The 27,915-nt window shown below is 51.2% G+C and overlaps 2 protein-coding genes across 2 annotated transcripts; both read right to left on the minus strand.

Moving 5' to 3' along the window:
• Positions 1 to 1,644: 1,644 nt before the first annotated feature.
• On the minus strand, positions 1,645 to 15,868 carry SRSF4 (serine and arginine rich splicing factor 4). Its single transcript, XM_054170693.1, has 6 exons — positions 15,703 to 15,868; positions 8,294 to 8,436; positions 7,103 to 7,215; positions 4,647 to 4,861; positions 3,282 to 3,365; positions 1,645 to 3,107 (listed from the first exon to the last, which is right to left on the minus strand). Exons 1-6 carry the CDS (start codon positions 15,807 to 15,809, stop codon positions 2,324 to 2,326), a joined length of 1,446 nt encoding a protein of 481 aa, XP_054026668.1. The 5' UTR covers positions 15,810 to 15,868; the 3' UTR covers positions 1,645 to 2,323.
• A 2,638-nt stretch (positions 15,869 to 18,506) lies between these two features.
• Positions 18,507 to 26,407, minus strand: MECR (mitochondrial trans-2-enoyl-CoA reductase). Its single transcript, XM_054171040.1, has 10 exons — positions 26,249 to 26,407; positions 23,364 to 23,461; positions 23,087 to 23,218; positions 21,933 to 22,076; positions 21,745 to 21,847; positions 21,384 to 21,486; positions 20,800 to 20,873; positions 20,276 to 20,336; positions 19,768 to 19,840; positions 18,507 to 19,160 (listed from the first exon to the last, which is right to left on the minus strand). Exons 1-10 carry the CDS (start codon positions 26,377 to 26,379, stop codon positions 18,997 to 18,999), a joined length of 1,083 nt encoding a protein of 360 aa, XP_054027015.1. The 5' UTR covers positions 26,380 to 26,407; the 3' UTR covers positions 18,507 to 18,996.
• Between the last annotated feature and the right edge of the window lie 1,508 nt (positions 26,408 to 27,915).

Here is a 27,915-nt window from a genome sequence, read left to right on the forward strand (position 1 = left end):
CAGATGGATTCCTGTACAGCAGCTCTCTGTCATACATGACCCAAATCTTCAGTCAATGTCTGGAAACCCCCAAGCTACAATCCCTTCACATTCTGGGGGGGACAGAAAGACAAAGTGTTAGCTGCATAGCATCCAGACTGCAGGCTGGGACATGTTGAAGCTCCCATAATGTCCTGGCCCCACCTGTCTTGCATCAACATCTTCCCATTTAGTGGTGAACTTGGCTGTGTAGAGTTAATGGTTGGACTTGATCTTGGAGGTCTTTTCCAACCTTAATGATTCCATGACTTAGAAAGTCTTGGCTCACAACTGAAATCCCAAACTCACAATTAAGGATCATAAAATCAGAGAAGGCAACAAAGCTGGTGAAGGGTCCAGAGAACAGCTGAGGTTTGTTCTGCCTGGAGGCTGAAGGGAGACCTGAAAGGAGTTTGGTCTCTTCTCCCTAATATCAGGTGACAGGACAAGAGGAAATGGGCTCAAGTTGCACGAGGGGAGGTTTAGGATACTAGGAACAATTTCTTTCCTGAAAAAGGGGTCAGGCATTAGAGCAGGCTGGCCAGGGAGGTGGTAGAGTCACCATCCCTGCAGGTGTTCAAAAACTGTGTAGACCTGGCACTTCAGGACATGGTTTAATGGCCATGGTGGTATTAGGCTGGTGGTTGGACTCCATGATCTCTGAGGCATTTTCCAACCAAGACAATTCTATGATTCTACAGTAAGAACCAGAAGTCAAGAGCTGGGATAGCTTCAGCTCTCCTCCTCACCATGCTAAGATTAGAAAACACCTGAAGGGGCATCTTGCTTCTTTCCCCTTCCCCTCCCAAAAGCACCATAGGAAGAGGTCAAGATGTGAAAGAGGAAACAACTGAACCTGTGACCTACAGAATAAAGCAGAGAGCAGTGCAGACCACACACTTACCTCCAGTGTCAGCTTGGGCAGCACAGAGAACGTCGTGGGACAAGCAATACTTTCAGTTGACTTGACTGAGTTAAGTGGGTGAAAAATGTTTCTTCCCAGTATAATGGAAGCTGCAGCTCACTAAGTGTCATTTATGGAGACAGTGGAAAATAAGCTTGTCACCTTCATTACTGCTGCTGGTGCAGCTCTGCGTTCTCATTGTAACATTAAAGCTCTAAACAATGCAGTAAGTGTTTGTGGAGAGATGAGTTATGGTAACTGGAGTGTTGTGACTACGTGCAGTGTTAAGTGGCTTTCTAAAACCGAGAACAACTTCTCTGCAAGCAACTCTCCTGCAGATTTAAGCTCACACCAATGGATATAAAGCACTGTCAAACCTGCCTGGATGCATTCCTGCGTGACCTGCCATAGGTGATCCTGCGCTGGCGGAGGGGGGTTGGACTGGATGATCTTTTGAGGTCCCTTTGAACCCCTAACGTCCTGTGATGCTGTGAGATTGCTGGGACTGCCTCTAGGATTTGGCATGAAATGGAGGAGTCTTCATCTCTGGACACTTTCAAGGTCTGCCTGGACGTGTTTCTGTGTGACCTGCCATAGATGATCCTGCTCTGGCGGAGGGGGGTTGGACTGGATGATCTTTCGAGGTCCCTTCCAACCCCTAACGTCCTGTGATTCTGTGACAAGCACAACAGAACTTCATTGAGCCACCACCAAATGTCGTCAAGCAAAAATAGTCTTTATTCAAATTTCATGGAAACAGAAGTCACTGTACTTTGCAAGACAGGGGGGAAAAAAAGAAAATAAAAAAATTTAATATAAAACAAGGAGATTGTCACAATACCAGAATATGGAACTAGACTTCTTTTCCCTATGGATTACTCCAGGTACCTATATTTTTGTTTGGGTTTTTTTTGTTTGTTTTCCTTTTGACTGTGCTATTCACAATTTTGTAAGTCCCCTCAAAAAAAAAATATATTAAATTAATTAGGAAACAAAAGTAGTATGAAACTAAAGACTCAGCACTTCCACTAAATGGCAGACATCAAAGGGTATCACTTCAAGGGCAAAGACTGCAGAAGCCATCATACCTACCTAGCAGTCATCACTGCACCCACCACGGCACAGTGCTCATTCCCTGCAAGGCTCTTCCCAGAAAAAGAGGGCAATTTTGGTGCTCCCAGGAAGAGTCAGATTGGAAAAGAACCTTTCTCCAGGCCAGAAAAGGGGCTGAAGAGCTGAGAGCATTGCAGGGAGGGAGCACTGCGGAGCACGCCAGACATACCATCAAGGGTGGTAGAAATATACAGCATCAACAGGGTTGCTACTTCAATCACTTGTGCTACCACTACGAAACATATACAAAAGACTCTGCCAACCGCTTCACCTGTGGCTGCAGCAAGGTTAGGACCTGGAGCGAGACCTTGACCGTGATCGGGAGTGTGACCTAGAGGCAGACCTAGATCTAGACTTGGACCGGGACCTAGGCTTTGAGACAGACTTAGACCTGGAACGAGAATCTGATTTGACATTTGGTTTTGACTTGGAAATCGACCTAGACCTGGAGCGAGACACCCGACGTGCAGCTGCATCCTCACCCTCACCTTTTGCCTCCTTTTTGTCAGAATCTGATTTCTGATGCTCCTTTTCCTTGGAGGCTGACCTGGACCGCTCGTGGCTGTCCTTCCTTTTCTTCTTGCTACTCGGTTTGCTGTCTCGCTTGCTGCGCCTCTTGCTTTTCTCACTCTTGCTGCGGCTCCTGCTTCTACTTCTGCTGTCATCCCTGCTCCTCTTTCTACTTTTCCTTTTATCCTTACTGTGGCTTCTGCTCCTACTCTCATCCCTGCTCTTGCTCCTGCTTCTAGCCTTGCTAATGCTCTTCTCCCTGTCTTTGCTCCTACTTTTCTCCTTGCTCCTACTTCTCATGCTCTCCCTCGTCTCTCCCCTGTCCTTACTCCTACTCCTGCTCCTACTCTTTTCCTTGCTGCGGCTCCTGCTCTTTGCCTTCTCATCACTGTTATGGAGAGCGCCCTCAGATTTATCTTTACTTTTGTTTCGGGATTTCTCTGCACTCCTGCTGCGGCTCCTACTTTTATCCTCTTTACTTGAAGTCCTGCTTTTCTCTTTTTGGCCTCTGCTACGGCTCTTGCTTCGACTACGGCTCTTGCTTCTGGAACGGGACACAGACCTGGAAGCGCAAAGGCAACAGACAGCTCCACTTTAGTGTGGCTTGGATTTGACCAGCACCTCAGTGTGAGACACAGCAGGGAAAAGAAACACAAACGGGACTCCTGCTGCACATTTAGGATGATGCTTCTCATCTGAGCGGGTAGCCCCCAGTTCTGCCAACACCAAGACATACCTGGATCTTGATCTACTCTTGGAGCGACTGCTACTGGCACTGCGGCTCCTGCTCTTATGAGAATGTCTGCTTCGAGAGCGAGACCTGCAACAGAGTCAAGCAGCTTCACGTTAGCATCTGCCCATGGAGAGCTTCTGATCCCCTGGGGGGCAACCCTCCTTGTATTAAAGCACCTTTTGAGCAGCCAGAGTACACAATAAAGTCACAGACTCACAGTACCCTTATGCCCTCTGCTCATCCTCTGCTGCCACATCTGGCAGTGAGCAGTGCAGCTAACCAGGAGGAAAATATTCAACCCGATGTAAGGTAAAGCAACAAGAATCACTTTTCCAACCAAGCCAGAGTCTGAATACAGCGAGACACTAGGATGAAGCTCTGACTCCAGGCTTTGATTTCATAAGCAAGCTGTTCTATGAACAGTACAAGTCTGGCTGAGCTTTCTTGCAACAAGCTCTGCCCCAGAATGGAAAGGGGAAAACACTTGGGTGCTGTGTGCTGAAGCACCTCTCTTGATCCTACAACGAAAGCAGCAAATCTCTAAGAAACAGGGAACAGGGGGGAGAGTTTCCAAACTGAGAAAGAACTGCTAGTCCTGGTGCTTATAGCAGAACACAGTGTTCAGAGCCAAGGTGTTAAAAGCACCTTCTGTTTCCTTCTCTGTGCACAGCTCCACCTGCCACACAGCCTTCTCCTGTGAGACAGCAAGGACCAGGACCCGATGTAGCTGGAGAAGAGGAGAGTGCTGTTGGGTGCTCAGCTTGCAGATAGACACTCACCAGGGAAGACAGCACTGAACAGAGGTCCCATTTCCCTTGGGCACTTGAAGGTAACTAATAGGTTCTCAAAATGTAGATTCTCAAAACCTCTCCTATGCAGACAGGCTGATAGAGATAGGGTTGTTCAGCCTGGAGAAGAGAAGGCTCCTGGGAAACCTTAGAGCAGCCTTCCAGTACCTGAAGGGAGCTACAGAGGAACTGGGGAGGGACTTTGTAAAAAGATATGGAGTGACAGGACGAGGGACGATGGTTTCAAACTGGAAGAGGCTGATTTAGATGAGACGTTAGGTAGAAATTCTTCCCCACAAGGGCGGTGAGGCACTGGAACAGGTTGACCAGAGAAGCTGTGAAGGCTCCAAGCCAGCCCAGGTTGGATAGGGCCATGAGCAACTGGGCCTAGTAAAAGGTGTCCCTGCACATGGCTGGAAGGTTGGAACTAGATGATCTTTAAGGTTCCTTCCAACCCAACCCATTCTGTGATTCTATGATTTATTGAGAACTCTGAACACTCCCAAGGTGTTTTGGAGGCTGCTGAATATTCATGAAGTGCAGTTAGATTCAGCCTGAGCTACGTTATCAACAGACATACCTTGAATGGCTTCGGCTTCTGGAGTAAGAGCGGCGCCGTCTCGATCCAGGTCTGTCTTCCACTAATCTAATCTTCCTGCCATTTACTTCTGTCCCGTCCAGCTTTTCAAGGGCTCTTTTCATGTCAGAATAGGATTTGAACTCAATCACACCTTCATTTTTCCTTCCTTTGTGTGCATCTGCATATGTCACTTCCCCTGCCTGACGCATATAATCCTAGGGGAAGAGGACAGAATAACCATTGCCTCGAATCCGGAGCCAGGCGTCCCGGCTGACCCCCTGCATCACTGCAGGGATGCTCCCTTAGCCTCTTCTATCCACACGGATGTCAGCAAGGCTTTGAACCAAACAGCATGGGTTTTGAGCAAGCCAAGTAAAACACCATGATTTCACAGAGTCTGGGTGATTAGAGCCAAGGTGGTGTTGATAGTTTTGAGCCAAATGATGATTAAAGGTCTCCCCATCTCAAGGCTACTATCAGATATGCTCTGCACTGTGATAAGTTTTCAAATTACAGAAGGGATTAAGGAAATGAAATGCTCGTTCTCTACATTATCTTTTCAAAGGTGACTTGGGAAAGGTGATAAACTTAAAGGTCAAATAGGAAAAGGCAAGAAAACTACAGGCAAGCAGACCTCCCTTTGTCCTCCACCTAGGTAAGAGATGCTCTGCTGGGAGAAACCCCACCCCAAGTAAAAGCTCGATTCATTTTCCCACTTCATGCTTGCTGGTTTCTCTCTCGTTTCAGTCATTAACCACTCTGTTTATCAGGGAGGACCATTCCTGCCCTGCTTTGAGTGAGCCATCATCCAGCTGCAGTAGAAACAGGGCACAGAACTCCAGTTGAGCCTGTGTTCAGCCCAGCTGCTCCCACCTTAAGTACACCAATATGAAAGCTATTCCAAAAGCAGCGCACCCAGTCGAGGATTAATCATGCCATGCTCTACTTACAATTTTCAATACTAGAAGCAAAGACAAGCTATTGATGGTGTGAAGCATTAACAACAGAAAGACATCTGAAGCATCTCAGCACGTACCTGAACCTGTGTTACATACTCAATTACAGACCAGTTTCTACTACGGCAATGTTTGTTTAGAACAAATTTTACAGATCCTTAAAAGAGAACCACAAAAGAAAGCGTTCCTGTGAGCACAAGTGGGTTTGAACCATTGCTGCTAAGTCTGAGAAGGAAACACCATCTTTTTGCACCTGCTGTTGACATTCTGCCCCCTCAGTCCATGATGTAGGTAATCATGAGTCAGCATCTCACCTCCAGAGTACTCAGAGGTGCTGTGGGCTACACGGTGCCACCCAACACTTCCCTGCTGAGAAGCACCTTCCACTCCTTTGGACTGAAGGAGATACTAGATTTTGGTAGAAGTTTTGCATCATTGCTCATTCTGAAAGCAGCTTTTCCCTGAAACGCTCTCTAAAAAACAGCTTTACATGGTGTGTGAATTCTTAACAGAGACCATGCAGGCACGATGCTATCATTTCCAAACAGCTCTGGCACCTGACAAGTTAATGAGTAAACCTAACAAGGGTGAACTCTTCCATCTCTAGTGAATCCTGCCACTGGCATGATTAAGGTCTGTTTTGGCAGAGACAAAACACACCTGTACGTGATGCTGGTTTGTGTTAAGGAAAAAAGTTAATTCCCTTTCTGTCCAGTGACACCATGGCTGCAGGTGCAGCTCCCAACGTGGGAAGTGGTTGAATCACCATCCCTGGATATATTTAAAAGCCATCTAGATATGGTGCTCAAGGATATGGTGTAGGAGTGGCCCTGGTAGAGTCAGATAATGGTTGGACTTAATGGTCTTGGGGAATCTCTGGAACAGGCTGAGAGAGTTGGGGCTGTTCAGCCTGGAGAAGAGAAGGCTCTGGAGAGACCTTAGAGCAGCTTTCTAGTACCTGAAAGGGACTACAGGAGAGCTGGGGAGAGACTTTTTACATGGGCTTGTAGTGATAGGCTGAGGGGTAATGGACTGAAGCTTGAGGAGGGCAGATTTAGACGAAATTCGTTACAGTGAGGGTGGTGAGACACTGCAAGAGGTTGCCCAGGGAGGTCATGGATGCCCCCTCCCAAGAGGGCATCCAGGTTGGATCAGGCCTTGAGCTACTTGGACTAGTGGAAGGTGTCCCTGCCCGTGGCAGCGGGGTTGGACATAGATGACCTTTAAGGTCCCTTCCAACCCAAACCACTCTATGAATCTCTGAATCTTAGAGGTCTTTCCCAGCCATGGTGATTCTGTGAATGAGTTCACAGATGCAAAGACACTTCCCCATTGGCTCACGGGTGTTACTTCCACACCTAGGGGTATGCACAGGAGCACACAGCGTTACGAACGAGCTGGAGCCAAGAACACAGCATACAGCAGTCTCCTGGGTGAAATGGAAGCTGTTTACCCTTGGTGCTCTTTACTAGAGAGGGGGTAAAGAAAGGGGCCCCATACCTTAAGATCTTGCCAACTGCAGCGGCTTGACAAATTTTCCACAATCAATCTGTATTCTGTACGGGTGGGAGGACCGTACTTATCTCTTCCGCTTCTTCTATAACCATATCCACCTTTAGGAGGTGACAAGCAGACAGCAGGACTTCAAGCAGGGAAATGGAGCTCTTGCTCTACAGCCCCGACGCTCACTCCTCTGCCCCACACGCTCGCAAAGACATCACAAAGTCACCCCCCCACCCCCACCCCCGCTCCCTTCCCCCAGGCTAAATTCCATCCCCCTCCCTCCCCCAAAACCTTCTAGAAAGCGTTACAAAGACCCAAAGCATTAAAGAGATTTTACTACGAGCACAGAATTAAACCAAGGCACATAACAAGTAGGCTACGATTAACATGCAATTAAATTTAACGCTAATTTTAAAGCGGTTTGAAAGAAGAAACCGAATTAAGCCAGTTTACTAAAGTTACTTACATTGCTTAAAGGCTTTCTGAATATCTGACATGAATAAAGCTTTTCAGGCACCTATTTCAGATTAATCTCATCTGTCTCTAACCCTTGGGGTCCTCACCACCCAGGTCTAATGGGAAAAGGTTGCGGTCGTCACATGGCTTCCTTTTTTTTGGGTCAGCCAAGGGCCACAAAGGTCAAAGAGCCACTCATGGAAAGGTAACCCAAGGTCAGCAAATGGAACGGGCAGTCATCTTAGCCTCAAAGGACTCTTTCAATTAAAACATTGAGGTCTTTGTTAAAGCTATGTTAAACATCACATTGCAAATAAACCATTCAAAAAAAACCAAAACAAACAAACAAAAAAAAAAAAAGAGTTCCAACGAAATGATAATGAGAGTAAGAATAATGATGATGATGATCCCCCAAAAAAAAATAAAAAAAAAAGAGGTACAAGAGATTGTGTTTATTAATTTATCGATTAAAATAGTTTAATACAACAAACAAGTTAAGAAATAGTCAACAGTTACATGTACAGTTACAGAACACTAAGGCACAACTTCAGATCATTGCTCTTTTAAAATTACCTTTGGAAAAAAAAAAGGAAAGAAAAAGAAAGAAAAGTAAAAAGAAAATAAAAAAGAAGGAGGAGAAGAAGGGGGGGGGGGGGGAGGGGGAAAATAACCAAAACCCCAAAGGTTTTATTGAACATAAAGCAGGGATACAAAAGCATTGGTGGTGCTTACTGCGTCCGGAACCGTAACTGCTGTCACGCCGTGGGCCTCTGGCATGCTCAACGATCACTCTCTCCCCACAAAGATCTTTACCATTGAGCTCATAAACAGCATCATCTGCATCTCTCAGATCATCAAACTCAACAAAGCCGTACCTAGAGAGAAGGGGACAAAAGGGATCACTGGAAGGAACGGAAGCAGAGGTGTCTCTGCTCAAAACCAACTCGCATCATGCAGGTTTCTGTGGAGCCTGAGGAGTGTCACTGCCTGCTGCACAGTGGCTGCAATCTCCTGAAGGCTACCTAAATAGTGTGGCCAGCAGGAGCAGGGAAGTCATTCTGCCCTGTACTCTTTCAGTATGGAATCAGTATCAGTATCACTAAGGTTGGAAGAGACCTCAAAGATCATCGAGTCCAACCTGTCACCACAGACCTCATGACTAGAGTAGGGAGGACACTAGTGCCCACTGCAGGCTTGAACTCCCGACCTTCCCCATTAAGGTCTTATGTGCTACCAACTCAGCACTGGCTAGGCCACACCTTGAGTACAGTGTCCAGGTCTGGGCTCCTCAGCTTAAGAAGGTCATTGAGACACTTGAACATGTCCAGAGATGGCAACAAGGCTGGGGAGAGGTCTTGAGCACAGACCTCTAAGGAGAGGCTGAGGGAGCTGGGGGTGTTCAGCCTGGAGAGGAAGAGACTCAGGGGAGACCTCACTGCTCTCTACAACTACAGAAAAAGAGGTTGTAGCCAGGTGGGGGTTGGTCTCTTCTCCCAGGCAACCAGTGGCAGAACAAGAGGACACAGTCCCAAGCTGTGCCAGGGGAAGTTTAGGCTGGAGGTGAGGAGGAAGTTCTTCACTGAGAGAGTCATTTGCCATTGGAATGTGCTGCCCAGGGAGGTGGTGGAGTCACCCTCCCTGGAGGTGTTCAAGAGGGGATTGGATGTGGCACTTGGTGCCATGGTTTAGTCACGAAGACTGTGGTGACAGGTTGGACTCGATCTTTGAGGTCTCTTCCAAACTTGGTGATTCTGTGATAGTCCAACCCCCTTGCTTTAGCAGGGCAGGTTGCCCTGACCCGGGGCAGGTTGCACAATAAAAATATTCCCTCATTTCTGCAACCAAATGGCCTGTCCATTCTGCAAGAAAGCTCCAACAAGAAAGAAAATACAAAAGTGCTGCAAAATGTTTCATGCTCACTAGATTTCCAACATCTCAGCAGCTCAGAGAGCAGCCTGAGTCCAAACCTTGATAAAGGACTTGTGAAAATCTGGCAGCAGTAATGAGGAACTAATTTCCTGGCCAAGGGACAAAGTTTTGTGTTTGAGAAATCTGCTGCACAAACTTTGCTCAAGACATGAAGTCATGGGCAGATCAAGCATGAGAGGAAAGAGACTGAAAAAAGCTAATACTCAGTTCCAACATTCCAATGAACTTTGTGGCATTGCCTTTCTTTTGCCAACAGTGAACACAATACAGAGACAGTCACAGAATTGGGGTAGGTTTAGGCTATGCCTTTAAAATCTTTCCCAGATCTTGAGCAGAAAAGTAGTAAAATGTAAGTAAATCACTATTGGGAGTAAAAAGGAAAATAAAGATAATTCTAAACATTGAATCCCAGGTTGGAAGAGTCCTTAAGGATCACCTGACCCAGAGTTTCTTGGCAGAAGCCCAGTCTAGACAAGCTGGCACAGCCCCTGTCCAGCTGAATCTTAACAGTGTCCATTACCGGGGACTCCACTGCTTCCCTGGGGAGCCTGTTCCAATGGCTGATGGTTCTTGTGGAAGAATTTGTGTCCCATCAGAACCTCCCCAGGAGTAACCTGAACAGAAGCTTCTAGACCATGACTTGTCCAAAAAGTTCAAGCCAGCATCTTCAGTTCAATCTTCAGAGGCACCAGAGCCAACATCAGGCTGCTGCAAGTCCCTCATCTCTGGAGGGCTGGAGATCCCAAAAATCCAAGTGTAGGGTTTTAAATCTAGCCTCAGAGCTGCTGCTCACAGACAAGCTGGTGACTCGATAATGGTCACAAAGCAAATTCACAGCAGCACTGAAGCAAAACTCAAGCTGCCAATTTCTAACCTGACAGGAGTTAAATATCTATTTAGATCCAACATTGTGAGGATGCTCATTATCCCCACAGGGCAGGGGAAGAGAACAAAACAGAACAGAGAGTTGTTTAGCAGAGTTCAGGCCATACCAGCAGTTGAAATCACTTCTTCAGTTACCTGCAAGAGCAGAGCCCCCCCGGGAAATAGTCGAGCATGCTGCAGGCCTGAGCACAACTGAGAACCACTTTACAGCCACAACCCCTCCAGCGGCCACAGCCAAACACAATCCTCAACTTGGGGCTTAGCAAGCCAAGGGGGAAACTCCTGTGTACCTTCATGTTTCAGATCCCTGAATCCCAGCATGGTGGGGATTGGGAGAGACCTCTGAAGACCATGCAGTCCAAGCCCCCTGCTAAAGCAGGGCACCCACAGCAGCTTGCCCAGGAGCACAACAGCCAGGTGGGTTTGGAATCTCTCCAGACAAGGAGACTCCACAACCTCTCTGGGCAGCCTGCTCCAGGGCTCCAGTACCCCCACACCAAAGAAGTTTCTACTCCTGTTCGGATGGAACCTCCTGGGTTCCAGTTTGTGCCCATTGCCCTTTGTCCTGTCATTGGGCCCCATCCTCTTGCCCCTCACCCTTTAGCTCTTGCTGAGCATTGCTCAGATCCCCTCTGGGGCTGCTCTCCTCCAGGCTCAACAGCCCCAGGATGAACTCCGCAGGGAGATCATGCAGAAGAACAAAGCCCTCATATAAAAATGTTGGCCTTCTCTCTTTTAGGTCACTTCATTTTTAAACTTTCTCACCACCTCCCCAAGCACAACACTACCAGCAGCTACAGCTTTGCTGGGCAATTGTACCTGTATTGATGAGATACTTCAGAATGGCTCTAAACCCCACACAAATGGTGGCTGCTTTTGTATGCAAGTGCTGTAGTTCCAGGGAAGAAACAAGCGTGATTGATTTATAACAACTGAAACAATCACAGTCATTATAAAACCATTCAAATTGCAACTCTCTTCCCTTCAATTCCAAAAATAGAGCCGGCACAAACCTTTCAACAGATCTCACCCTAAAAGCAATTACTTACAAGGTGAAGTGCCTGGGAGCACCAGCACTTTCAAGACAATAAATGTGCAGACATTTGAAGCTAGAGCAGAAGAATAGCTAAATTCAATCAGAACACAGCATTACTGAGTTCCAGCATGGTGTGGGGTGGAAGAGACCTCTAAGGGTCACCCAGTCCAACCTTCCAGATAAAGCAGGGGCACTCACAGCAGCTTGCCCAGGATCACAATGACCAGGTGGGTTTGGAATCTCTCCAGAGAAAGAGACTGCAGAGCCTCTCTCTGTCTCAGGATTCCAGGACTTTCACAAAGATTCTCCTCCTGGTCAGATGGAACCTCCTGGGTTCCAACTTGTGCCCGTTGATCCTTGTCCTGTCTCTGGGCACCACTGAAAAGTGTCTGGCCCCCATCCTCTTGTTCTCTGCTCTTCAGCTCTTGCTGAGCATTGAGCAGATCCCCTCTCACGCTCATGAGCCCCAGGGCTCTCAGCCTTTGCTCCTCATAGAGATGCTGCAGTTCACCCAGCATCTTTGTTGCCTCTGCTGGACTCTCTCCAGCAGTTCCCTGTCTGTCTTGAACTGAGCACAGGACCAGACACACTACTCCAGATGTGGCCTTACTAGGGCAAAGTTGAGGAGGAGAACTCAGTCATTCTTATCATGCCCAGATGAATGCAGCACCTCCAGTAGCACTTTGTTACCAGTTGCTCCCCTTGGCCTCCCATGGGAATTTGCTCCCAAGATGGTCCTACAGAACTCTGGATGGGAAGCATGAAGGCTTTGTCTTCTCCTCACTGATTTCAAAAGGCAGTGCTGATCATTTACCTTTTCACCTGGGGATATGCAAGATGCCAGTAGCCCTACCATATGATTCTAGTCTGATGGAAAAGGAAAAAGCAGATATTACAAGAAACCTCTAAATTCTTAAGACAAGGAAGCTCCTACAACTTTGGGTTTACTTGTATTTGAAGAGCACTCAAAATCACACACCCCCCCAAGCCCCCCCCATCACTCCTGAATGAAAGTAAGACTGACCCACCTGGGAACATTCCACTGCATGATCTAACCCCACCAATCAAACCCCTTCAGGAGCCCAGTTTCACACCACAGAAAGCCACAACTGCTGACACAGCCTTAACTACAGCAATCTGAACCTGCTGGGATATGACAGCAGCATGAGTAAATCTTCTTTTAAATGTCTGCTATTATTGCTTCATATGTGGCACGGAATGACTTCCGAAAACTCAACGCACTTGACTTCGGCTGAGGTGAGGCCAAACCATTTTCTCTTCATGTATCAAAAAAAGGAAAAAAAGTACAGGAGTATGGCCTTATCCCAAGCAAATCCAACAGACTGAACCTCCAAAAAGGTGGGGTTCAAATCCAAAGTGAAAGGAGAAATGAGACTTTCTAGGCCTGCTTAATACCTGAAGGCAGACCCTCATCTCCTCCTTTCAGCTGCTCCCCACTTGCGTTGCTTGGCACCTGCTGGATCTGCCCCACCTGTCTCTCCAGCCCTTCTCCACACCAGCCCAAATCCTCAGCACTCCCTAAGTGCCAATTTTTCACCACTACTCAACAACAGCTGGTGCTGGAACCCAAAGCCATGAGTCCCATGGGATGAGAAAGACCTCAAAGCAGCTATCCCTGTCCTCTGGTAACAAAGGCCAAAAATCCATGAGGTTTATACTGGTCCAAGCTGGACCTGTGGCTGCAGGGGCAATTTAGAAGTCCTTCTGCAGGTTCCCAACCAAGGCAGACCAGCTCAGCTCTCACCCCACTCTCCTCCAAATGAATCAATTTGAGAGTTTGGCAACCTTTTGTGTTCTAGTTTGTGCCTGTTGCTGGGCACCACTGAAGAGTCTGGCCCCGTCCTTTTGCCACCCACCCTTTAGCTCTTGCTGAGCACTGATCAGATCCCCTCTGGGGCTGCTCTTCCCCAGGTTCAACAGCCCCAGGGCTCTCAGCCTTTCCTCCTCACAGAGATGCTCTATGAACGCTACAAGCATACAGTTACAAAGTGTGACTGATGTATCCTAGGGTACTTGGGGTTTGCTTTCCCCACCCTTCTCTCAGGTAAGCACTACTTTAAGCCTTTGAGCTGGAAGCTTCAATTACAGGAGCAGCAAGCCAGCCCCAGCTGAGCTTTTCAGGCTGTGCTGGATCACGTTGCGGTCTCAGCTCCTGCTCAAGTGCTACAGCAGTGCCTGGCTAATCTCCTGCAGCCTGAGCATCTGAGATAGCCCACAAGTTTCCAGAAGTAACTGGAAGAATCTCTCATGTCAAACACAGTGCTGGAAATATTTAATCATTTGCTAAGCACTACTAAAAATAAGGCATGGAGAAAGGATCAGAGGAACAAAGCCAACCACAGAGGATCTAGCAGCAGTGCAGCGCGAGGCTGTCCCAAGGACGGAGACAAAACCTAAGAGCTCTGGGAAGTATTTTGCCAAACCAGAATTTAACTACAAACCAGCAGTAGCTTGTTCAGGGAACTTCAGAACATACAACTAAAAAAGGAATTCAGTTGTTGAGTTAATGCCAGCAATCTGGCCTGAGCTCCCTACTCAACCCACAGTGGGAGCTGCCTGCTCCAGAAGCAGCAAACAGCAAAGTGAGCGACAACTCCTGCTCCTGGATTCCTCCTGCCATCTGCAGCTTCTGAACTCTGTCTCCCCTCAGTGAGGTTACAGAAAGGACTCTTGCCCTGGAAACAAGCTTTTGCACACAGAGCATCTGTAGTATGGACACAGGCAGGTTGTATCCTCCTCCCCTCTTGTTGCCACCTAGAATTAAGACGCGACAAGCTTGGGCACCTCCAGCACAGCCCTGAGCCAGCTCCTGCACCCACAAATTCTAAATGCTGAGAGGGGATCATAGGGCTGGGCTTTATAGAATCACAGAACTGTTTGGTTGGAAAAGGCCTGTAAGATCATTGAGTCCAACCACAGACCAAGTAGTCCAATAACACAAGTCCATTAGCCACAAAACTTCGCAGCTGTACATCTTCAAGAAGAAATGGAGGGGATTTTTTTTTTTGCCCCTTAACATCTGCCTATGAAATGGAAATATTTGATTTGGAGGCTTATTCAGCATGAGAAAAACTGATCCATTTCAAGGATATGCATCAGGTCTGGAAAAGCACTCAGCTATTTTATTTACAAGCCAACTCCAACACTGCTGAGGCCATGCTGGTTAAAACACTGACACATACACACTTGTTTGTTTTAACAACAGAATTTATTCCACTTACAAAGCTGTTGTATGTCCACCTACCTGTACAATCTGTGTTAATGAACTCTTATTTTACAATCAAGGGCTGATTTTACAAGAAAGTTCTCTTCTTCACTTCTAAAATGAAACTAATATTTGACTCTCCTGGCTAATAATAAGAAAACCCACATGGCACTTTGACTTCCTGAGCAAGTCTTCAAGTTGGGGCTTCTTGTAAAGAGTAAAGGCACCAACACTTATGAGGCTTTAAGTGTTGGGCAGTCAAACTACCCAAAATGGCAATTTGTTTTCTCTTTTCAGTTGAAGGTCTTGGACAAATCCTGGTGGAGCAGGAACCAAGCCTTTGAGGTGCAGGAGGAGGCAGCTGCTGGAACAGCAGACAGGGAAGAATACACAGGGTACCTCGAGGCTTTAGTAGGGCTTTGAGAGGGGCACAGGACACCAACACTGGCTAATGTCCCACCAAGGGCTCCCAGTACAGACCTCTGCTGCTGCTGCTGCAATGCCTGTAAAGGGGGTCTCTGCGCCCATAAAGAGGCTTTCTTGGAGGGTGAGGAGTGTTGTTCCAGGATGCAGCCCAGCTCACCCTTGGATGCTCATAGAGGGGTGCAGAAGAACCTAGAGGCAGAAGGGAACCCCTTAGGGGCTCACATCCCCACAGAGAGGGAGCAGGCCACAGGTCACCAGGCCCCACTTCCTCCTCAAGGCAGACAATAACTGAAGCAGGGACCCAGATGTGCTGTTCCCCTCCAACCTTACCCCAGAGGACCAGGCGTCCTGTCACTCCGCCCGGTGACATGGAAACCCAGGCGTCCTGTCCCGTCCCTCGCGGGGAGGGACCCAGGCCTCCTGCCCTCACCCCGCTTCCTCCCCCAACTCCCCATTAGAGCCAAGCCTTCTGCCCACCCCACTCCAGTGGGCTCGGGCATCCCGCTCGCCCCCTCCTAAGACACCCGAGCCACCCGCCCGCTCCTCACAACCGCCGCCTGGGGCCGGGCCGGGCTGGGCCTCATTCCACCGGCGGTTGAGCAGAAGGGTCCGGGTCGGGCCGGGCCGAGCCGCACTCACCCATTCTTGAGATCCACCTCCAAGATCTTCCCGTAGCCCTTAAAGAAGCGCTCCACGTCCCGCTCCCGCGCCTGGTAGCTGAGGCGGCCGATGTACACCCGCGGCATCGCGCCCGGCGGGGCCGGGCCGCGGCGAAGGGGGCGGGGCGCAACCGGCGGCGGACGCGGAGCGCGCGGGGGGGCGGAGCTTGGTGACGTCGCAACGTCAGCGGAGCGCGCGGGCTGGCGAGAGGGGGCCTTGAAGGGGAGACGTCACGGCAGGCCCCGCCCCCGCCCGGCGGTTCTTAAAGGGGCAACAGCGAGCGTGGTGGGGCCCACCCCGGAGGGAAGTTTGGCTTGGGAAGGAGCTTTGAGATCATGGAGTTCATCCAGAATCTAACCCTACCAAGGCTGGTGCTGAACCATGTCGCACAGCACCACGTCTCTGTGGCTTTGAAACACGACGAGAGATGGAGATTCAACCGTCTCTGTGGGCAGCCTGCTCCAGTGGTTGAGAGCCCTTTCAGTGCTGAAGTTTGTTCTAATGTCCAACCTAAACCTCCCCTGGTGCAACTTGAGGTAATTTCCTCTTTTCCTGTCAGTTCTTGCCAGGGAGAAGAGACCAACCCCACCTGGTTCCAACATCCTTTCAGGGAGTTGTGGAGAGCCAGCCTCCCCATGCACAGAGGTTGCTGGGGTCTGACAGAAGTCCTGGTGATGATGGGGGACCCCTTCCCATGGGTCAAAAGGCTTGTGGGGTTCCCTTTCCCCACATGTCAGGCACTGGTTGGGGTCCCCCATATGCCAAGGCACTTGAAGGTTTTCCTCTATGGTAATGTCTTGTCGGGTGACCCCTTCCCAATGCACTGGATACTGATGGGTTTCTCCTTCCCCAAACACAGGCAGGGATGGAGGTTCCTCACCCCTACCCCCTGATGTGCTGATGACGTCCTCCCCTTCCCTGAGGACCCCCCCACTGCTTGCCTCACCCATTCCTCGTTCCCCCTGATGAGCAACAACATCCCTCTTGCAGCTTCCTAAATGCTGGTTTTGAGGGCTTATTTTTATCATCTCATCAGATGCCTGAATCCCACCAAACCCCAACAGAGGCTCTTGGGAACATTTCAGCTTCAAAGCAGCCACCGCTCCCCTAAAAATAACTCGCCATCATCCCCCCACCCCCTAGAAATGAACACCCTCTGTCTACAATGCCAGCAGCTGGATTTCCAGCCATGATCCCACTCATTTGACAAAGAGAATTAAATTTAATTATTTATTCCTTCGTGCCCTGGTGTAGGAGTTGGTGCTCAGGAACATTATGTGAAAGGAGGAGAGAGTTCTCTGAAGCTTGTTAGGTTTTATTGCTCAGTCGAATAAGCAAGGGGGATAAAAGCTTGGCATTAATTTTTCTGGTTTATGTCATGCTTAATGGTGCTCTGAATGATCTGAAAGGCCTTTTCTTGCATTCCCCCCCCAATCCCTCCCTTCCCCTTATTTGTTGATTAGGAAAACTCTGGGGCATACCAAGCTGCTTTGCCTCCAGTGCCAGGGGGATAATGAAAATGCAGAATACTGAGGGGTTTAACAGTGATGGGGGAGTAAGGGGGAGATGCTGGCAAGGAGTTTATGATGGGGTACATCTAGCAGGCTCTTGGTTAAGGGAGGTCCCAGTGTGAGAGGTTATAAGGGGGATAATATAGCCTAATGCATCCAGGCAAATTTAGCTGCTAACAGAGGCTGGGAGTTCTAATTTCAAGGTGGTTTGGTCTTCCACAAGCACATGGAGCTGCAGAAGAGCCTTTGGCAACCCTGAGCAATGTTCCTCAGAGCTGCTCTTCTCCTTGCCCAGCAGGACACAGAAAATGCCCAGAAATGATGCTTGACTCCCTCTTTTCACACCTGAGAGCTGAGGTTTTGGAGCAAGACTCTTTCCTACAGTAGTAATTTTACCTCAGTATTTTCCACTGCACATCACCCCCTGGGGAGGTGGCTGTGCTGCTGGTGGCTGTTCTCTGCCATCAGCAAACAGCAGCAGTGGAACAGAGCAGCACTTTACCAGTGTCCAATGGTGACACTCAAAAGATCCCTATGGGAAAGACAAAATACTGTTCTGACTCCACAACTAGAGGATACTCAGCTGCAGGATGGCACTGCCCAAGACACAAGAGTGGTGCTGCACCATGGCCATGCAGCAAAGAACCCAACCCTGTTCCCTTGGGAAAGGGCCAGGCAGGCAGGGGGCCTGGAGCATTGTGTTTGCCCATCCTCAATGCCATGCATCCATCCCCTGCCCACCCTCCTGTACCCCCAGAACTGAACACAGAAACATTTTTTTGGCAGCATCTTACAAAAATATATTTCTGTTAGACATTGATTTCCAAGAGGTTCTCATCACAATCAGTAGTGGCAGCAGGAACAGCAGAAAAACTGAATTCAAGTCCCAGTGTTGCTCAAAACAGCCTCCCTTGCCATCCATGTGTCCATCTGCCCTGTCCCCACCTCAAATGCCACCATCCCAGGGCTGTCCCTGAAGGAACAGTGGTGTCTTACAGCTCCCACTGTTGCAGCAGTGCTGGACCATGCTTGGGAACTTGTCAATCCTTCTGTTTTTATTCCCTTTTGAGCTCATTTCTGAGGTGAGGTGATGCCATGGGCTGGATAAACCCTTTGTGCCTTTTTCCCCTAGCCTGCATCAGCATTCTTGCTCTGTCCTGCCAGTGTTGTTGTCCTCCCTAACTTCAGGTAATTAGTGGGTTTTCTCTATAATTCAATGCCCCTAGTCCAGGAGCAGTTGGCTGCTGAATTTGGAGAGGGGAACTGTGAGGCTGCAGCACCACTGGATAGAGGCAGCTGGGAGAAAGGCAACCATCTCCATGCTACCCTGCAAAATCACCCACAAGCAGTCAAAAATCACCCTGAGGGACAACACAAACAGCACAACAACACTGACAGCTGCTAAGCCAGGCTGGAGGTGGAGGTGCAGTTCCCCCCAGCCCCCAAAACAAACATGAAGGGGGAACTGTGGCTCTTTTGCTACCTTGAGCAGAGTGAGCTGCTGCCCCAAGCTCCCTGAGCTTCCTCTTGCACCCAGAGAATGATGGCAGCCTCCCTCCAGACACCATTCCCCAGGCTGCCATCCATGCAAAGCTGCAGAGGCTTTGCAAACTTCAAGGGGGCACCCAGAAGTTTAAAAATAAAGTGAAATCAATGGATCTGGAGGTTTTTTCTTTTCCCCCTAAGCATCTCTTGTTGGTGGACAAGACAGCAAAGCTTGGCTGTGGTGGAGCAGCACAGGGCTCAGCCCATGAGCTGGAGGTCACAGGAGAAGGATCTGCTTGGAGGATATGAAAGGTTTCATGGCATTCTCCAGTGCTGCCTTGTAGTCCTGGAGTGGGACCTCAGTGCAGGCTGGTGCTGTGAGCTGTCCCCTCTGGATGAGCTGGCACAAGGTGTCCATCATGGTGTCCAGGCTCTCCTGGTCTGCAAGGGAAGAAAGCAGGTGAGGGACTTTTTAGGGTGTCAGGTAATGATGGAACCAGGGGGAATGGAACAAAACTAGACATGGGTAGATTCAGATTGGATGGTAGGAACAAATTCTTCCCCATGAGGGTGGTAAGACACTGGAACAGGTTGCCCAGGGAGGTGGTGGAAGCCTCATCCCTGGAGGGTTTTGCAGCCAGGCTGGAGGTGGCTGTGAGCAACCTGCTGTAGTGTGAGGTGTCCCTGCCCATGGCAGGAGGGTTAGAACTGGATGATCCTTGAGGTCCCTTCCAACCCTGACAATTCTATGATTCTGTGACTATCATGTGCCCCATGCCAGAGCCATTGACCACCCCCACCTGAAGCCATAAAGGGTGCTGAGGATGCTGGGGGGTGATGTGTTCCAGGTCAGGCACATGGGATGGGGCAAGAGCTCCTGGCATGGTGCCACACCACGGTCCCTGCCCGAGCCACAGCGCCCAGCACCTGCCCTTCAGCCACCCTGAGGACCATCAGTGCTCATGACACAAGAGCAGAGGGCAGCACTGGTGTGGCAGTTTCCCACTTGTTGCTGTGCCAACCTGCCCCAGTGGTGCCATCAGCTCACCTTGGGCATGGTCCTTCCTCCACTGTGTCATCCAGAAGCCGCGGAGCCGCACGTCCCGGAAGATGAAGGCACTCTGTGGAGAGAGGGAGCTGAGCACCCAGCTGAGACCTGCAGGTCCATACCCAGCGTGACAGCAGTGGGAGGTGGCAATGAGGCTCCTCATTTGTGAGTCAAGGCACAGCAGGATGCAGAGATGCAACTCCAAGGTGTGGAGTCAGTGTGGGACTGCTGCTTGACATCTGCAGGGCCATTTCCCCACTGGGATTTCACAGCAGCCCAAATCCTCCACAAATAAAGCCAGGAGTACAAAGCAGCTGGGGTACAAAGCTGCTTGTCCCATAATGGACTCCATCAGCTACAGAAAAAGAAGGTTGGAGGCTCTCATTTTACAGGCAGGGGACAGTTCTGCTCCTGCATCACAGAGCTGGGAGCCAAGGGGATGGGGACATCCACACTGGAGCACCAGGGACATGTCAGAGGGGAAATCAAGAGCATCTCCAGCACTCACCACAGGCACCATCAAAGGCTGCTTTGCCATCCCCCCATAGGTGACCATAGTCCCTTTGGGTCTGGAAGAGGAGGGAGGTATTCAGTTACAGTCCCCAGTGTGCAGCTTTGACCTTGCTACCTCCAGCTCTGCCATCGCCAACCCCCCCACTGCACCCAGGGCTCTCCCAGTTACCCCTGACTCCACTTCCCAGAGCTCCCCTCTCATTCCCATGCCCCATTAGCTGAATTTGCAGCTAAATTCATCAGCTCTAGCTGGTCAGGACCTGGTGGACCTTCGTAACTAGAGCTCAGCTGCCTCCAGCCACTGGCAGCATTTGAGAGACACAGTGATGAGAAGTCAGCTCAAGTCACTGCTGCTTTCCAAACCACTTCCTCTCGCCTCACTTCTCCTCTGCAAAACCTCAGTGATGACCAGCATCAGCTAGCAACACCTCTTGCACTCCAGGGACTCTGGAATAGCATCCTCTGGTGCCAGCTGCTGTCCCCAAGCCCATGGCCAAGCCAGCACCCAGGCAAACTTACTGCAGATGCCGCAGCATCTCCGTGGTGCTTTTGCCCCCGACGCAGTTCAGGGCGAGCCGAGGCTTTGGGACGCTCTGCAAGAGGTTAGGAAGAAGCTGAAGAAGGTTCCCATTTTTATTTTTTCTCCTGAGGCTCCTTTTGAGGATGAGATCATGGTTCTTGAGGGAGCAAGTTTAGACTGGACAGTAGGAAAAGTTGCTTCACAGAAAGGATTGTCCAGCCCCGGAGCAGGCTGCTCAGGGAAGTGCTGGTCACCGGCCTTGGAGGGATTTCAATGCCACGTGCTGCTGAGGGACATGGGTTAGTGGTGACCTGGCAGTGCTGGCTTAATGGGTGGACACAGTGATCCCAAAGGTCTCTTCCAACCAAAACAACTCTGTGATTCTGTGATTTACCTGGGGGCAGCTAAGAGTTGCAGAGCTGAAATCTACAGTCTGGCCCTTGCAGTAGCAGCAAAAGCCCTCAAATTCTTGGGCTAAATCCTGATTTGGAGAAAGATTTGCCCTTCCCACCATCCCTCCACCATTCCCCACAGTGCTGAACTGCCCTGGCTTGTCTCTCCAGTGGGATCAGCATTGAGGTACCTTAAATATCTCTTTCATCTCTGGCTTTCTCAGCATCTCCTCTGTGATGACGTGGTCTGCACCCAAGGCCATCAGCCTCTCAACCAGCTTTGGGAGATCAGGTCTAGGGAAGGAAAAGGGATTCAATGAGTCAGAAAGCAGTGTCCCCTTTCCCTCTCTCCTGCTCAGATGCAGCTTGGGGACAACAGGGCAGAGGCTGGAGGACACTGAGGAAAAGCAGAGAGAAGAATATCCTGGGTTGTACAGGCAGCATGACAAGATTCAGCTCCCAAACTTGCCTGACCTCCTGGCCAACCCCCAGCCCATGCTTGAGGGCAGCTCCTACCCCACAGAAGACCTTCTCCTCTCCCAGGGGACCCACCTGTCCCTCACCACATTGATGGTCTTGATGCCGGAGGCTTTGGCAATCTGGATAACAGCCTGGCCCACGCCGCTGTTGGCAGCGTTCTGGATGACGGAGTCACCTGCAGATGAATCAATCCAGGTTTCCATGGCAGAGGTGACAGCAGATCCCCCCAGGGGCCCCTGTGCCCGCTGGCAGGGCTGTACCTGGTGCCAGGGTCTCGAAGTCCGCCAGCATGCGGAACGCCGTGCAGGGGTTGACGCTCAGCGTGGCGGCGCACAGCACGGGGATGTCGCTGGGCACCTTCAGCAGGCTCTCCTCGGGGAACACTCCCTGCGTCCTCCACGTCCCTGGGTACCAGCAGCAGCGTGGGCAGGGCAGCAGGCAGGTGGGAAGGGAAAGGAGATCAGCCCATGTCACAGCCCCAGTGCAGGTCATGCCACACTGATAACCGTTTACATCGTGGAGAGTGAAGAAGGAAACACGGCCAAAATATTGTGAGAGGCTGGGGATGGATCACAGAGTCCATGGAGGGGGTTGGAAGGGACCTCTGGAGATCATCCAGTCCAACTCCCCTGCTAAAACAGGGCACCCACAGCAGCTTACCCAGGATCACAATGGCCATAGGGATTTGGAATCTCTCCACAACCTCTCTGCCTGCTCCAGGGCTCCAGCACCCTCACACCAAAGACGTTTTCCCTCCTGTTCGAATGGAACCTCCTGAGTTCCAGTTTGTGCCCATTGCCTCTTGTCCTATCACTGGGCCCCATTGAAGAGTCTGGCCCCAGCCTCTTGCCCCTCACCCTTTAGCTCCTGCTGAGCATTGCTCAGATCCCTTCTGGGGCTGCTCTTCTCCAGACCAAATAGCCCCAAGGCTCTCAGCCTTTCCTCATCACTGAGATGCTCCAGGCCCCTCAGCATCTCTGTAGCCTCTCCTGGACCCTCTCCAGTAGTTCCCTGTCTGTCTTGAACTAGGGAGCCCAGAGCTGGACTCCAGATGTTGCCTCCCCAGGTCAGAGTAGAGGGGGTGGAGAACCTCCCTGGACCTGCTGGCCACACTGTTCTTCATCCACCCCAGAAGACCTCTGGCCTTCTTGGCCACAAGGGCACATTGCTAGCTCATGGAGAACCTTTACCCCAACACTCCCAAGTCCTTCTCTGTAAAGCTGCTTTCCACCAGGTCAAGGCCTCACCTGTACAAGTGCAGGGGGTTATTCCTCCCCAGGTGCATGGACCCTACATTTGCCTTTGAAGAACTTTATGAGGTTCCTCTCAGCCCAACTCTCCAGCCTGGCCAGGTTTGCAGGTGGAAGGATGCAGAGGATAGAGTGGTGCTGTGGCTGCTGGGTTTTGTACTCACCAAGAGCATTGGTGGCTGGGATGACCCAGTCCCCAGGTTTCAGCGCTGCCACACGACGCCCGACCTCCAGCACTTCCCCAACACCTTCATTCCCTCCTACTGCTGGCAGTGGGGGCAGGGTGGCGTAGGTCCCTGCCAGAATGTCAGAGGTGAGCTGCAGACTTCACCCTACCCCAGACCTCCCCATCCCAGGAGCCAGCTCCAAACCCTCTGAGACATCCCAGCAGGCGATTCCCATTGAAAATTAACACACACAAAGATGCCCCTGGTGCCTTACCTTGGATCATATTGATGTCAGCAGGATTGATGGGGGCTGCCAGCATCTTGACATGGACATCAGAGTCCCCCAGCTTGGCCAACTCAATGTCCTTTAATCTGAACATGGAGACACAAACTGCATTAATGGATTTGGCTGATGTCTGCTGCCCCTTGGCTGAAGCTGCAGAGGTGTCTGTGGCTCCTCCACACAGTCATAAGCACCAAATGAACTTCACCATGTGCCCCATCTCAGCTTCTTGCTGCAGCCTGGTCTCCTCCAATGAAACAGCACAATCACAGAATTAACCTTGCAAAAGACCTTAAGGATCATCCGGTCCAACCTATCACCCAACACCATCTAATCACCTAAACCATGGCACTAAATGCCTCATCCAGGCTCTTGTTAAACGCTTCCAGGGACAGTGACTCCACCACCTCCTTGGGCAGCCCATTCCAATGGCCAATCTATTTCTGTGAAGAATTTCCTCCTAACATCCAGCCTAAACTGCAAAACTGTTTTAGAATCATAGAATTGTCAGGGTTGGAAGGGACCTCAAGGATCTGCCAGTTCCAACCCCCCTGACAGGGTCACCTCACACTACAACAGGTTGCTCACAGCCACATCCAGCCTGGCCTTAAAACCCTCCAGGGATGAGGCTTCCACCACCTCCCTGGACAACCTGTGCCAGTCTCTCACCATCCTCATGGGGAAGAACTTCTTCCTAACATCCAATCTGAATCTACCCATTTCCATTTTTTTCCATTCCCCCTAGTCCTATCATTACCTGACACCCTAAAAGTCCCTCACCTGACCCATTTTCCCCCTTTTTCCCCTCAAACCCAGAGCACCTGGGCACTGTTGGAGTGTCCTCCTACCCCAGGTGTGGCCACTTGGCCCTCCCCACCCACTCCCCTATTTAATCCCCCCCTCAGGAAAGGCAGAAGCCCTAAGCTGAGCCCATCTGGGCTGGAGGATCCTCCTCTCATTGCTGGTGAGTGCCCATGGTGCACACTGGGTGATGGTGGTGGTGACAACAAAGGCCGGGGGGCCTGGTGGCCCCCTGGTTAGGTAGGAAGAGTGTTGCTGGCCACTCCAATATCATCCATGGGTTTTGGTTGGGCTTCCTTACTGGGACTGAGCTCCTCTGTGTGGTATCTTGGCTGGTTGAGAGTCTTGCCCCTGGCTCTGGGATGGCTGCAAAAATGGGGGTGGTAACTTCATCTTGGGGAGTTTTAATGTCTTATCTGTTCTCCAGATCTTTGATTTCTCCTTCAATCTATCTGGGTGAGATAGATTCCTCCCCTGGCACAATCTCAGGCCATGTCCTCTCCTTCTGTCACCTGATATGAGGGAGAAGAGACCAATCCCCACCTCACTGCAACCTCCTTTCAGGGAGTTGTGAGAGAGTCAGAAGGTCTCTTCTCCAGGATGAACAGCCCCAGTTCCCTCAGCTGCTCCTCCCCAGCCCTGTTCTCCAGATCCTTCCCCAGCTTTGTTGCACTTCTCTGAACCTGCCCCAGCACCTCAATGTTTTTCTTGTGGCGAGGAGCCCACTGATGAAGGAGTGACGCTAAAACCCAACCACCCAACGAAACCCTGGGTCACCACACAGACCACTGCCTGCAAATCTTAACAAATTCAGCAGGCTGTGCAAAAGAGATCCACTGATTCAGCTGCTGGTGGTGGGGGAGGGCAGGGTTTGTCCTGCCCTGCTTTGGTGTTATGGGAACTTGGGGTATTTTCAGAGAACTGCAAAAAGGAGAAATGCTGAAGCTCAAGACTGGTATTGCACAAGCAGAGGGGTGAGGGCAGCAAAGCTCAGGAGCCCTCAGAGGTGACAAGCACCACTGCACAATTAAACAGTCATAAGGAAAAACAACTCTCCACTCATACACACACACCCCACACACCCCTGTGGGGGTCTCTGGATGCCCCCAGATGATGGACTGCAACCTTCTGCATTTCCAGGGATGATCTGAGTTGGTGTCCCCACAACAGCAGTTCTCAACATCTCCTCACTTGAACTTCCCTCAATCCGACCTGGGGGTCATTGTTTCAAATGGGACATAAGGAACTATTTCTTCCTCAAAAGGGTTATGAAAGCCTGAAACTGTCTGCCCAGGGCAGTGGTGGAGTTCCCACTCCTGGAGTCAGAAAAGCCAGGGAGATGTGGTGCTGAGGGACAGGGTTTGGGGGTGACCCGGCAGTGCTGGGTTGGACTGGATTACCTTAAACGTCTCTTGCAACCAAAACGACTCTACGGTTGTCATTCCAGAAGCCAAACAACCCACCAACAGGGGACCTTGCCCTTGGAAACCTTTTTGGCTGTTTTAGATCCCCCGTTCTTGCTCCCCCTGCAATGCATCCCAGTATAGCCCTCGCAATGTTCCTCTCCGCACCAGCACCCCCAGTGTGCCCCCTTCCTGCCCCACCTCAATGCCCCACTCTGCACCAGTATCCTCCATTCCCGCAGCCCCCGCAATGTTGCTCTCCCCACCAGTACCCCCAGTATCCCCCATTCCCGCAGCCCCCGCAATGTTGCTCTCCCCACCAGTACCCCCAGTATCCCCCATTCCCGCAGCCCCCGCAATGTTGCTCTCCCCACCAGTACCCCCAGTATCCCCCATTCCCGCAGCCCCCGCAATGTTGCTCTCCCCACCAGTACCCCCCAGTATTCCCCATTCCCGCAGCCCCCGCAATGTTGCTCTCCCCACCAGTACCCCCAGTATCCCCCATTCCCGCAGCCCCCGCAATGTTGCTCTCCCCACCAGTACCCCCAGTATTCCCCATTCCCGCAGCCCCCGCAATGTTGCTCTCCCCACCAGTACCCCCAGTATCCCCCATTCCCGCAGCCCCTGCAATGTCCCCCTCCACACCAGCCCCCGCAGCGTCCCCCCTCTTACTGCACGACGCCCGCGGGCTCCCCGTGCCGCTCGTACACCAGCCCCAGAACGGGGCCCGGCGCCGAGCCCGAGCGTGCCCGCGCCGGGGGGGTCCGCGCCCCGCGCAGCACCCGCGCTGCCGCCCGCAGCATTTGGCTCCGCTCGGCCCAGTCCGGTCCCGCTCGGCGCTACCCGCTGAGCCCGCGCGGCCGCCGGCGGCGTCACGAGGGCAGCCCCGCCCCTTACCGGGTCGGTCCCGCCCCCCGCCACGTTGGCTCCGCCCCCCGCCCGTCTTAAGGCGGCTCCGGCACAGTGCGCACAGCTGCTGGGCGGAGTCTCTGCGCGGTGCGACCTGGTGGGGGTGTCTCGGCAGTACCGGAGTCTCGCTGCGGGGCTGGGCTATAGAATCATTGAATTGTTTCGTCTGGAAAAGACCTCCCAAGGACATTGAGTGCAGCCATCAAGCCAGCACCATGCCGTAAACCCATGTCCCCAGGCGCGATGGCCACACGTTTCTTGAACACCTCTAGGGATGGGGACTCCGCTGCCTTCCCGGGCAGCCTGTTCCAATCCCTGACCACTCTTGCAGCAAAGAAATTCATCCCAAGGCACTCAAAAGGGCATGGACCGTGCCTGTGTGATTATAGCAAAGGCAGCAGCAGCAGCAGCTCCGTGCCCACCTCTGCCAGACCAGACACCTCCGTGATGGGCACTGCAGCATCCTGTAGAGCCCAGGCAGCTGGGTCCTGGGATCCTGAGGCATCGTGGGGAGAACAACCCCAACTGATTTAGCCACCTCTCGAAGGCACTATGTGTGTGCTGTGGGCAGGGACAGCTCCACTGCAAACGTCCGCCGGAGGAGTGTTCAAAACAGCGCATCATGGAATCTGGGAATCCCAGCATGGTGTGGGTTGGAAGGAATCTCTGGAGATGATCCAGACCACCCCCCCCCGCTAAAGCAGGGCACCCACAGCAGCTTGCTCAGGAGCACAATGGCCAGGGGCGTTTGGAATCCCTCCAAACAAGGAGACTCCACAACCTCTCCGGGCAGCCTGCTTCAGGGCTCCAGCACCCTCACACCAAAAAAGTTTCTCCTCCTGTTCAGATGCAGCCTTCAGTCTGTGCCCACTGCCCTTTGTCCTGTCACTGGGCACCACTGACAAAAGTCTGGCCCCATCCTCTTGCTCCCCACCCTTCAGCTCTTGCTAAGCATTGATCAGATCCCCTCTGGGGCTGCTCTTCTCCAGGCTCAACAGCCCCAGGGCTCTCAGCCTTTCCTGCTCACAGAGATGCTCTAGGCCCCTCAGCATCTTCGCAGCCTCTCCTGGACTCTCTACAGCAGTTCTCTGTCTTTCTTGAACTGGGGAGCCCAGAACTGAGCCCAGTTCTGCAGCTGTGGCCTCCCTAGGTCAGAGTAGAGGGGGAGGAGAACCTCCCTGGACTTGCTGGCCACACTCTTAATGAGCCCTAGGAGTGCATTTGCCTTCTTGGCTGCAAGGGCACATTGCTGGCTTATGGGCAACTTTCTGTCCCCTAGCACTCCCAGATCCTTTTCCTCAGAGCTGCTTTCCAGCAGGTGCCTGTCATGAATGGTGAGAAAAAAATTCCTATTAGTAATTTAATTCAATGTTTTGTATAATTATCTTGAAGGAAAGGTCTCATTTATTCTTCCAATTAAGACTGATTAG

The sequence above is a fragment of the Dryobates pubescens genome, chromosome 20 (genome assembly GCF_014839835.1).
Source record: "Dryobates pubescens isolate bDryPub1 chromosome 20, bDryPub1.pri, whole genome shotgun sequence".
Lineage (NCBI taxonomy): Eukaryota > Metazoa > Chordata > Aves > Piciformes > Picidae > Dryobates > Dryobates pubescens.

Coding starts and splice junctions, on each gene's coding strand:
- SRSF4 (XM_054170693.1), bottom strand. CDS start 15,809: ATGCCGCGGGTGTACATCGGCCGCCTCAGCTACCAGGCGCGGGAGCGG. Junction 8,437..15,702: donor GAGGTGGATCTCAAGAATGG/GTGAGTGCGGCT, acceptor CCTTCTCTCTAG/GTACGGCTTTGTTGAGTTTG. Junction 3,108..3,281: donor AAGAGTAGATCAAGATCCAG/GTATGTCTTGGT, acceptor TTGCGCTTCCAG/GTCTGTGTCCCGTTCCAGAA.
- MECR (XM_054171040.1), bottom strand. CDS start 26,379: ATGCTGCGGGCGGCAGCGCGGGTGCTGCGCGGGGCGCGGACCCCCCCG. Junction 23,462..26,248: donor GAGCCCGCGGGCGTCGTGCA/GTAAGAGGGGGG, acceptor CTCCATGTTCAG/ATTAAAGGACATTGAGTTGG. Junction 19,161..19,767: donor GAGGAAGGACCATGCCCAAG/GTGAGCTGATGG, acceptor CTTCCCTTGCAG/ACCAGGAGAGCCTGGACACC.